The 12458-nt window shown below is 46.7% G+C and overlaps 1 protein-coding gene across 7 annotated transcripts in view; it reads right to left on the reverse strand.

Annotated features, from left to right (window-relative positions):
• The window catches only part of TTC7B (tetratricopeptide repeat domain 7B), a 255265-nt gene that overhangs the window by 119833 nt on the left and 122974 nt on the right, over positions 1 to 12458 (reverse strand). For all 7 annotated transcript variants that reach the window (XM_047861697.1, XM_047861696.1, XM_047861702.1 and 4 more), the window contains 2 exons: positions 11894 to 11957; positions 7646 to 7783 (listed from right to left, as the gene is read on the reverse strand). In XM_047861697.1, coding sequence (XP_047717653.1) covers positions 7646 to 7783; positions 11894 to 11957 — 202 coding nt within the window. The remainder of the gene's footprint in view (positions 1 to 7645; positions 7784 to 11893; positions 11958 to 12458) is intronic.

The following is a 12458-nucleotide window of genomic DNA, read 5'->3' on the forward strand; positions in this document are numbered from 1 at the left end:
TTCATGTGGACTTGCACGGGGCCCTGAATAGGCAAAACAATCTTGAAAAAGAGCAAAGCTGGAGGACTCAAACTTCTTGATTTCCAAGCTTGCAAAGCTACAGTAATCAAACCAGTGTGGTACGGACATAAGAATAAACATATAGACCAATGGAACAGAACTGAGATCCCAGAAAGAAACCCACACATCTATGGCCAGCTGGTTTTCCACCAAGGTGCCCAGTCCATTCAATGGGAGAAAGAACAGTCTCTCAACAAATGTTTTTAGGACAACTGGGTTTCCACATGCAAAGAATGAAGTTGGATCCCTACCTGTACACAAAAGTTAACTCAAAATGGATCAACATTCTAAAAGTAAGAGCAAAGACCATAAAATCCTTACAGGAAACATAGGAGTAAATCATGACCTTGATTTGGCAATGGATTCTTAGCTATGACACCCAAAGCATGAACAGCAAAAGAAAAAAATGGACACAGTAGACGTCATCAGCATGAAAAGCTTTTGTGCATCAAAGGACATTATGAAGAAAATGGAGAGACAGCCTACAGAATGGGAGAAAATATTTGTAAATCATTATCTGTTAAGGGTTTATTATGCACAATAAAGAAAGAATTCCCACAACTCTACAACAAAAAGACAAAAACCCAAGTTTAAAATGGGCAAAGGTCAGGGGCACCTGGGTGGCTCAGTCGGTTAGGTGTCTGACTTCGGCTCAGGTCATGATCTCATGGCTCGTGAGTTCAAGCCCTGTGCTGACAGCTCAGAGCCTGGAGCCTGCTTCGGATTCTGTCTCCCTCTCTCCCTGCCCCTCCCCCGCTCACACTGTGTCTCTTTCTGTCTCAAAAATAAATAAAAACATTAAAAAAAGTTTTTTTAAATGGACAAAGGTCTTGAATAGATATTTCTCCAGACAAGACACACAAGTGGCCCAAAAACACATGAAAAGATATTCAACATCATTAGTCATTTGGGAAATGCAAATCAAACCCACAATGAAATACCATTTCACAACTACTAAGATGGCTACGAGAAAACAAAACAAAGCAAAAATAACAAGTGTTGGTGAGAATGTGGAGAACTTGGAACCCTTGTGCCTTGCCGCTGGGAATGTCAAACGGTGCAGCTGCTGTGGCAAATAGTTTGGTAGTTCTTCAAAAAGTTAAACAATTACCGTATGAGCCAGCAATTCCACTCTTGTATGTATGACTTTACAGAACTGAAACCAGGAACTCCAATATGTGTTTGCCAATGTTCCCTGCAGCATTATTCACCGCAGTCAAAAGGTGGAAACACTGAACACGTCCACCGATAGATGAATGGATAAATAAAATGTGGCGTATACATACAAAGGAATATTCTCCAGACAAAAAAAGGAATGAAGTCTGATACATGCGATCAGACGTGTTACACAACAGAGTGGAATCTTGAAAACATTAGGCGAGGTAAAATAAGCCAGACATAAAAAACAAGGACCGCATGGTTCCCTTTACATGATGCAAACTCATAGAGACAGAAAGTAGATCGGAGGTTAGCAGGTTATGGGGGGTGGGGAGGAGGAAATAGGGAGTTATTGTTCAATGGGTAAAGACTTTCTGTTTGGAGTGATGGACGATTTGGAAATAGTCATGAAGGCTGTACAATATCGTGAATGCAATTAACTCACTGAATTGTATACCTTAAAAAGGTTAAAATGGCACATTAAAATTTATTGAGGGCCATAAAAACAGAGCAATGATACTTAATTCGAAAACGTTTCCATAATGGTGGACATGGAGGTGCCAGGGGCCACGTCAGAAGGTGAGATTCTTTGGGGCAGGCCTGTCACACAAACGTGACATAGCCGATCCCTGCTGGGTGACCCCCAGAGCTGGACCAGAGTGGGGATCTGTAGGTGCTCTGGCCCATGCTGGGCCCAGCTCTTCCTCTGTTACCTATTTCCCAGCTAAATGACCTTTACTCTTTGGACTCACCTGGGAAGATATACTCACTGCATATCCAGGGAAAGTTTATCTTGAAAATCAAAGAAAAGGGAGCAGGACGAGAATGTCCATTGGCTTTGAGTTTATTCAGCAAGTTTCTACTGAACACCTACCATGCACTAAACATTCTGCCTTGATTTCTCAGAAGGCCACGCCTCTAGTGGTCAGGCCACACTGATGCCTCCTAGCGAGCTGGGCACCTAGGTCAAGGCTGGGCTTCTGTAGCCCAAGTGGGGCCGCACGAAACACCAAACTCTAATATAAACTGACAAATGGTAGGCCTGTTCCGCAGACTTAGACATTCAAGTGTCTTTCACATGCTCCCTGATTAAATGAGTGTTTGGGTTAGGAATGTGTAAATGTCCCTTTGGTACAAGCACTAGCCAGACAGTTCTACCCACAGAACTATAATGTTGTTGAGATTTACCAGAAACGAATTGGGAGTTCAAAAGGAAAGACAAAAATACCACTTCTGTCTTTAAAGCTGCCGTCTCTATGTAGAGGGGACACGTACACCCTTCCCAAGAGGACCCCCTAACATTCTGTCAAGAGGGAGCCATTAATAGTCAAATTCAAGAAACAAACCTACTTCGCAGTTTGGGTTCATTCTGAAAAAAACAGAGGAAGCGGGGCTTGTTGCTTTACTTTTAATAGCACGGGTTGTCATGCCAACTAGTGCTCCTGTTTAAATTGAAGGGGAAGAAAGAAGTGTTCCTTCCTACACAAACCTTTCAGCGGGGCTCACAATTAGTCTTCTAAAAACACGAAAACTCATGGCGCCGGAGATACGGTAAACACCATGCTTATATTTAAGCCTGTCACAACGAGGATGTGGGAAACCTCTGGTTTGTACTGCCTTTACACAAGGCTCCTGCCCGGTGATCTGGCTGTGCGCTGCCCTGAAAGAGAGCAAGGCATTCCGTGGGCACACACACAGAGGCGGCCGATCTCGAGACGGGAGGGGAGCCTTCCATCTTGAAGGAACACAACTGAAGAGAGAGACAGAGACAAACACGGTTTTCTGGTCAAGGTGGCTCTGCGCCCCGCGAAGGCACCGTTCCTAAAAGGCTGGGTCCGCACAGTGCTGCACAACACCCAAAGGTGCCAGTGATGCGGGGAGGGAAGGGGAAGGTGCACCAGGTGCTGCGGCAGAGGGACCCCCTCGGTGCAGGGGTGCCGAGGGGCCCGGGTCAGCGGCAGAAGGTCGGTTGTTGGCTTCTGCTCACGCAAGGTCCCAGCCGGCATAAAGGAAGGTCTGTGCAGTGTTGCTACGGCAAGCAGGACCTGCTCACAGACCAGCCGCGGCGGGGCACGGCCGGATCCCATCAGCGAAGGGCACAAGCAGTCTGTCCCAAGATGTCGGGGGTTCCCAACCCAGCCCCGTGCCCGTCTGCTGTCCTCTCCTCCCGCTCCTCCGTGAGAGCGAGCCCTTGTCTCCCACGTCCTCAGGCCTCACGCCCTCACACCCCCACAGTCCTGAGGATGAAGGTGTCTCTCTGCTCTGAGACTTTAATTCCCAGCAGTCCTTGAAGAGCCAATTCAGGAACCAGCGTTCCTCCTCTCGCACTGGCCCCCCACCTACAAACACTGCGGCAGCCTACCCGGTCTGTCCACCTGTGGTTAGCATGCCTTGGGCTAACCAGTCTTCTCTAATCAGTGTCCTTTTGTGTATTTCTATTTAATTTCCCTAATTAGTTTCTGGAAGTTTCTGGAAGCCAAAGGCCTTTCTCTGTGCACTTTGTTGCTTCCCCTGTGCCTGGAAACCCCTGAGCATACGGTGGTGGGGACAGCACAGAAGCACACAGCGGCCACGTAATAAGCTCCAGTGCTGGGCTCTGTTCTGAGTACCTTATGTGGTTTGGCAAATAAGCCTCACAATAGAGGCTGAGAGAGGTGTCATTATTAGCCCCATTTCCTTTTGCAGAAGGAAAAACCGAGGCATATGAGGTCAATGACTTGCCAGGATCACACAATTGGTAACTGGCAGACCCAGGACCCAAACCCAAGCTCTCTGACACGAGGGCCTGGGCCTGGGCCACACTTGGTTGCTGCCCTGGGTTTGGGGGTTGAGAAAACAAAGACGGGGTGGGGAGCCAATGGAGGGGAGAAAAATGAGTGGGAATATCTATAGTAAACACATACGATACTATCCCATTCCTTGAAACTTCCGTAAATGTACATGCATTTATTCACAAAGAGATACATGAAAAGATGGTCTCTATGATGTCAATGGGTAGTCAGCTGTCTCAGGAGGGTGGGGCTTTAAGTGCCTTTTATTTCCTTTTCCATATTTGTCTGTACAGTTTGATTTTCAAGGAGTCTGCAAGGTGCTGCATACTGCAAAAATGATCACCGATGAAGTCAATTTCATCATGGGAGGAAAAGGGAAACAAAACAAAAGAAATAGAAAGGAAAAAGAGGGAGGGATGGGACAAGCCATCACGTGTTTCTGATCGGAAGGGTGGCATGCCACACCTGTGACTTAGACCACCTCGGGGACAATGCAGGAGGTGAAGACAGACATACTATTCTACCTCGATGAATGACAGCAACGACAATCCCTAACTCTCATGGGGCCCAAAGAAGTTGAAAATCCAGCTGCCCCCACAGCAGCACGGCTCACCACAGTCAAATGCCCATCAACAGAGGAACGGATGAACAGGTTGTGGTATAATCTACATGATGGGCTGTTATTCGACCATAAAAAGGAACGACATACTGACAGGCTACAGTGTGGGTGACCGTGAAAACATTATGTTGAGTGAGAGAAGCCAGACTCAAAAGGTCACTTACTAGATGATTTTATTAATAGGAAATACCCAAAATAGGTAAGTCCATAGAGTCAGGAAGCAGGTTAGTAGTTGGCGGGGACTGGGGGGAGGGGGGAGGGGGGACAGTTGCTTCCTGGGGATGAGGTTTCCTTTTAGGGTGCTGAAAATGTTTTGGGATTTGATAGAGGTGATGCCTGCACAGCACGGGGAATGCACAGAACGCCACTGAATCGTGCACGTTTAAAATGGTTTAAGTTTATGTTACGTGAATTTATCTCAATTAAAAGACAGTCCAATTACCTTTTAACCTAAAGCCCCAATAGAATGGAAGGGCAAATGAGAAGAAAAAAAAAAGAAAAAAGAAAGAAAGTCCCAGCAAATGAAGGAAGCAGGACACTCCACGGAAGATGTGGCCTGGGGCCGGAGGAGAGAGTGTCCCTGCTCAGCCAAGCGTGGACCTTCCGGAACTGAGCACCGAGGTGCCACCGTCTCCAGATACCGGGAGCTTTCACCTTTCTCCTACGACACCTCCTGTTCTAGCTAAAAGATATGAGACAACATGGTCATCAAATATTTGCTGCGGGAAGCTCCAACTGCAAAATCAAGTAGAAACAGCAAGAAAGGTTGAAGCCACGTATTCAAATGCTTTGCTACTGGAAGCGGACCCTGCGGGGAGCCCTCCCCAGCATCAGCCACAGCAGATGGCAACTGCCTGCTGCTTGGCTGCCTCCCCAAGACTGGGAGCCACTCACGGGCAGGGACCATGCCTCGTGCAAGGCTGTGTCCCGGCCTTTATCACAGTCCCTGGCTCAGAACAGGGGAATACATATACCTGTGTTAAAGAAATGAATGTCCTCCATTTTATATATCTTATCATTTGACTTCTCTATATATTTTTTAAGTTTTTATTTTCATTTATTTGAGAGAGAGTGCACAAACACATGTAAGCGGCGGGGGCGGGGGGAGGGAGAGAGAGAGAGAAAGAGAGAGAGAGAGGGAGAGAGAGAATCCCAAGCAGGCTCCACACTCAGCACGAGACTGGCACAGGGCTCCATCTCACGAACTGTGAGCTCATGACCTGAGCCAAAATCAAAGGTGGGACACTGAACCCACTAAGCCACCCAGGCGCCCCTGATTTATATTTTTAATAGATAAAACACAGCCATGGGATAAAATCCAAAGGCCTCCAAGGAATGTAACGGTGGTAAATTTCCCTTTCTCCTACCCTTGTGCTCCCTCACCTACGAGGCAACCTCTGACGCTGTCCCCATCACTTTAAACGTGACCAGGGCAGTGAAATTCTGAATTGCAAAAGCTCCGGCAACCAGACCGCCCAGTGACTCGGGCGTCAGGTCATCACCACAAGATGGAAGCCACATGTGATACCAAGATGAAAGTCATCGGAGTGCAAACAAGGTCCCAGTATTCCATGCTGGGAGGAGGCACATGCCAGGCTTGCAGAGGAACGCTGCTAAGGTGACAGCCGTCCCCCTAGAGTCATTCATGGCATGTCGAGAAGTCCGTGGGCAGGGGCCAGCCAGCCACCTCCAGTTCCTCACACCTGATTCTGACGCTGGCGCATTTCAAGCTGAGGCAAGGCCACGTGGCCACATGATGGGACGAAAGCAGACACACAAACCGCAATCACGCTCAGACCCAGAGAGATGCTTTAGCGGTTTATCTAGAGGAAAAACGTTCACCTTAAAAGAACTCAACGGAGAGCTGGGTGGCACTGTCCCCACGGACAGGCTCCACGGTGGACACGGCAGATGGGAACTCAGCCGGCCAGGAGGAGAGGGGCCGGGGAAATCAAAGCACCCACGGTGGCAAAGAATCTGGGCAGCGTCCCCAGGGGCATACCGTGTGCGACAGGAACATCTGGACACACTGAGCCCCGGCCTATGAGGGGCTTTTTTTGAAGACTGAGTAACCATTGCCCTGTATAGTCACCAAACCGAAGCCTAAAAAAAGACCCGGGCCGCGCAGGCTCATCTGTTCTCCAAGGCTCCTGCCTAATGTGGCGAAGCACCGGCGAGAGGGTGAGCCGGGTGCTTATCTGATTTCAGCCAATCTGTTACTGTATTTCATTCCCTGTCCTCGTGCCCAGAGGCTGTTGCAATGTGTATAAATTTAGAAAGAAAAAGATAAATAACATGGAAAAGTCCATTTTAACAAAATGAGTTGTTTTCTTTCTTTTCTTTCTTTCTTCTTACTCCACTAAAGAAAGGACAAAATGATCGTGTTACTTATTTAGCCCTTACCGTGGCGGAATTTGGTATTCTGGGCAGCAGCTCAATAATGCATGACCGCAGCCCAAGATTAACTAGCTTCTTCTGAAATTGTAAAATAGTCAAGCTTCCATCCCAAATATTTTTTAGAAGCTGAAGGAACAAAATGACAGTACCTCGCCCAAGATCTGTAATCAACTAGAGCGTCTTCTGATCGAGCCAAAATCTCTGAACGAAGACTGTGCTTATCGACACGAATGTCTATGCCAGCTCACTGACCACACACGGCGGTGCCATTTTGCCCCAGGAGTTATGCGTCGATGCTTTAAATAAGGTAAAACCTTCATAAGGACATTAGTATCACGGATGGGAGGTTTGGGGTTACGGTAGAAATTACCCTCAAAGAGAAACTGCTTGAGAAATGCTTGCCTTCCCTCACACGCAAATTCACAGCCAGTGGGTTTATGGACCAAGGTAGGAAGTCGACACCAGTGGATTCTACGAGCTAATCATTTAGCCCAATTCCCACTCCACAGAGTTAAGTGATGGGCCCAAGGTCACGTGGCTGCCGTGGCAGAGGGGTCAGGACCAGGTCTCACAGCCCTTCCCCGGGCTTATTCTGCTGGCACCACTCCCCACCGGAAAGTACCAGACTCAAGCGCTATACCTCCGACAGCATCTCGTACTGGCCTCTCCTCCCAAGGGCAATGGTCAGCAAATCATAGACCACAGATGCGCTCTGCAAGCTGATGAGGCGGTCACTCTTGTGCTCGGGTATCCGGCTCAGCACAGCGTCCCGGTTGGCCTGAAAACAACGCAGAAGAGAGAAGCAGATGGTGAGCCAGTCCCTGCACACCGCCAGTGCTCGGGGCAGAGAAGCCATCTAGGCCCTCCTGCCCCTGACAGCTTGCCGAGGGCCTGGAGACAGGGGAGGGAACGAGTAAGGGGCTTGTGACCTCGGGCTGTTCATTCAAATTCCCCAGAGCACTGCAGCACATGGTACGGGGTGCTATCCAAACACGAAGGCCCGGAGGTACGGTTCTAGAGGACGCTTGGTACCTGTCAGCAGGCATTGGAGGGAAGCTTTGGGGGCTGATGGGGAGCAGGGTGGTTTCTCCTGGGCTCGGGCTCACAGCCAGGCTTGCTGCAGACACAGCCAGTGCTCGGGGGCAGCAGAATGACCCATCAGGTACGGCCCTGCTGTGCCTTGCCTGTAGGTCCTGCTTCCGCTCTACATTAAAGAGCAGGGGGGACATCCCCAGTCCCATGTTCCCATCATCAAAGGGTGCCGTTACGTTGTGTCAGTCCTGTGGAGACGTGCGGTCCTCTTCCTGTGTCACTAAAGCAACATTCAAATCCCTATATGGCACCTTCCCTGGAACAGACTACAAAGACTAATGCAATCTTGTTTAGGGAAGCACAAAACAGCTGTATCAGAGAAACCAAGCAGCAAACAGATTTTTGTCTTAAAAGATATTACCGAGGACTCAAGAGATCACCTTGCCTATTTTCCATCGCCGCTGCTTGGCACAGAAATACAGCAGGCACATTCAAACTTATTAATCTCATCTATCTAGAAATCAAATGCTCTTTACGACAACTTGTTTTCGTTACTTCCGAAATTTAATTTCTCTACAGATTCTCCACACATATCCCATGTATCAGGGACGCTACCTACTCTAACCATTTTCTTTTTCTCCCTAATAGGGAGCCAGAATCAACTAAGTTAGATTTTGCCTGTCTTTGTTCCCCCTGCTAGTTAACAGAAGTCTCCAGATCTATCCACCTCTAGGAGGACAGAAGGGGCCCGTTGGTTTTTCCTGCGAAGGGGTGCCTGAGATACCAGGGTCGCTTGTCCAGGCCAGCTGATGATCATCTCCCTGCCTGACATTTAGATGGCCGCGCGCACACCTTCTCTCTCACAAACGAGACAAAATGCTTTCTCTGTGTGTGAGTCCAAAGCACTCACTTTTAGCCACCCATCAGTACTTACTCACTCGAAAACTCCTTGCTCTTAAATGTCAAAGACAAATAAGAATACATAAGACAGGCCACTTCCTACAAAGTGAGTCATCTCTTATGGATACGAGCCTGCTTTTGAAGATTTCATTCTAAGGTTTTCTTGTTAGGAGTGTCTTTGAGCCAAGAAAAGAAACCCTGAGGGAAATAGGGCCTCCTGTAAGGGGTCTCATTTTATTTACTTGCCATAAATGTTCCATACTGAGACCAATGCCTGGAAGAGAACAAAACAAAGCAAAACAAAGCAAAATACTACTTAGGGGATATTTTCAAGTTATGCCAAGCACACTTTTTTTTTTTTTTAATTCTTAGAGAAAATCTATCGACGTCTTTTGATTAAAACCTCAATACATCCACAGATAATAAATACCACAGAACACCGTGTCAGTGGTAATTGTGGAAATGTAGTTCTGATGACCCCTTTCTCCTGGGGAAACTTCATTTGACACTTTCTTGCAGGTGGAGAGACTATGGATGAATTGACTTTTCTAAGTTAAAGTCAGAACCAACGAAGATACAATTTTCTCAGATACCAAAAAAAACACAGCAATTCTCAACTGGTTCTGAAATTGAGCACATGAAACTTTCTGTCTAACAGCTGAAAAATCAAGAAGTCAAGGAACATGAAAAAAGGCTTGCAAAGGCAACTTAACTGAGACTTCTACCTACATAATTACGGAATAATTTACAGGGAGAGCACAGTCATTTTGGTTGGAAACCCAGACCTCCATATTTACTGATGATGTCATTGGATTTCACCATCCTCTGAAGAGAGTTTCCAGAAATTCAATACCACAGAGCCAAATCGGACTGTCTCAAAGGGATCTCAATTTTGAGTATTATTAGTTTCTATCATTTCAATTAAGGAGCAGGAAAGTTGGAGACATCATTCCCAAGACATCTCCACTTAGAGCAAGCATTTCAGAGATGTGCCTGTGTTTTCCAGACTCTAAACTGGAACACACAACCTGACCACAGAACACCATATTTTCAATCAGAATTGTCCAAGAAATCTAAAATGTGTGGTCGCCACTCTTTCAGAACTTTTACAACGTCACCATCCCAGTCTGCCCAAATGAAACTAATTGCGAGGTTGTGGAGAGCCCCGCCTAGAAGGAGGGCACGAGAGCTAGGAGGCCAACGCGAGCTGGCCCCCACCAAAGAACTGATGACGAAGCGCGGAGAGACCGGCTCATTCGCAAAACAGTTCCCCAATGCCACAGAGTGCCAGCCTGTTCACATATATGCTTTCCCTGACTGTGCCAAGGCAGAGTAGAGAATGTAAATGACACCGTTCTAAGTTACCAGCTGACAGTCAAGGAAAGATGAGTCAAGGGGGCAACCTGTTTCCTTCAGAGGAAGTAAGGCCAATGACGTCAAAGAGGTTCCAAATAAAAAGCAGTGGTAACTCAAGCAGTCTTGCTCCTGTAAACATCTCTGGGCCATTTCACAGAACAAGGAAACCCAAAGCTTGAAATTAAGGCAAGGATGCTAGCCTCCCTGACTAATCCCAGCCTCTTCCAATCCCTCCTTCGCTCAGCATACAGCCTTCTTCTTGTGTTCCATTTCTAAATCTTCTTCGGCTGAGCGCATTTCATGGCTCCATTTAAACTGCACACTTGGGGAAGATGGAAACTACGTTCTCTCGCTTCAGTTTCGATTCCTTTTCTTCCACCTTCTCCACCTGCCTGCCTGGTGAGGAGGGAGATATGAGAGGACGCAGCCTAATCTGGAAAGAGCAACAGACCACTGTGGGATACATCCGTTTTGCCTGCTCTGGTCCTCATCTACAGAATGAGTGAATGGGTGGGAGGACATCTAGGTCCTTCCAAGTTCCAGGAGCCTCGCCATTCTGCTCAGGTGCTTAGCACACACCATTTAGGTGCTAACGTACTAACTACTATAACACAGATTGCTTCTCAGAGTTTCAAGCCAGGCGGTCATGCCTAGTGATATGCAGAGTAGAAACCCAATAAATGGTGAGTAATGAAACACTAGATATAAACTTTGATATTCTGGCCAGACATTACGAAAACATTTCAAAGGAATCTGATGGCCTGGCAAAAACTCCCGCACAACAGCAGAGCAGGTAACAGGAGAGAGCTCTCACGGCCAGGGACTCTGCAATGCCCAGGGAGCGGGCGGGAGACATGTCCAAAGAGCTGAGTCTGCTCCATCGGGCTTCTGCTTTAAAAACCAGAGGTTCAGGGCGCCTGGGTGGCTCAGTCGGTGAAGCGTCCGACTTCAGCTCAGGTCACGATCTCACGGTTCATGAGTTCAAGCCCTGTGTCAGGCTCTGTGCTGACAGGGCAGAGCCTTCAGATTCTGTCTGTCTGTCTGTCTGTCTCTCTCTCTCAGTCCCTCCCCTGCTTGTGCTCTTTCTCTCTCAAAAATAAATAAAACATTTTTAAAAATTAAAAAAAACCAAAAAAACAGAGGTTCGCATACACCACAAGTTATTTATCCCTAAACTCTCCCTCCCACCCAGGCAAGTTGAGAAGGCTCGAAAAGGTTAACCTCTGGGGGCTTCCTTCCCTTTTTAGGGTTACTTTGATGGTCTTTTTAGCTGCAGTTTTCCGATACACAACTGTGCTAGTGTTCCATCAATACTCACTAGGTGGGCAAATAAATGAACTCAGATGCCTGTTACCTACTAGGGCAGAGAAGTCCCATGCCCCAAGCTGACATTAACCTACAGGGGACATTTCTAACCATTCCAAGAATTAAGAAACATCCCTCTTTTCAAACCCCCGTTGTTTTTCCCCCCACCCAGCTATCCCCTCTAGAAAGTATTCTTCTCCAAAGAAAAACAGCCACTGTACTGATGGAGTCACCGTATCACAAACAGGACTGTAGGAAGAGGGGAAAGAAAAATGTAAAAACACATTCTACTTACCATTGATTCACTGATCAGCAGTAACAACAGGGCTTCTTCAGTATTTTCTTGAGGACAAAAAATGCTGTGTAAAGAAAATCAAATGTTATACATGGCACTTTCAAAATAATATAATGAACGGAACTGATTATTAAAAGCTTTTAGATTTTTTATATAGAATCCACACCAAAAAAATACTGTATCATCTGGACACTTGAATTAATTTGCTTATTTCTATGGTAATCTATGGAAGTTTTAACTATATTTTAACTATGCATTTTAATAGCAGGCAGCAGAGTGAAGTAAAGCTGTAAAAACCACATTAAAAGCCCAAATAACATATATGCCAATTACAGAGGCAGAAATTTGCTACAAACTGACATTACCTCCATGATAAAGCTCTCTCTTAAACCCATTATGGGGTATCGATTATAGGCATTTTACTAAGCAGGTGTCTGCTTACCTATTTCTTGCTAACTGCCGTATCTTATATTGTCCATTAGATGAAATAAGAGATTGGAAGCAATTTTAGAGTTTGAATCATTTCTAGAATACTGTAAGAATTTGGCGAGCCACACTAGTTAAA

This window comes from Prionailurus viverrinus, chromosome B3, assembly GCF_022837055.1.
Source record: "Prionailurus viverrinus isolate Anna chromosome B3, UM_Priviv_1.0, whole genome shotgun sequence".
NCBI classification, from domain to species: domain Eukaryota; kingdom Metazoa; phylum Chordata; class Mammalia; order Carnivora; family Felidae; genus Prionailurus; species Prionailurus viverrinus.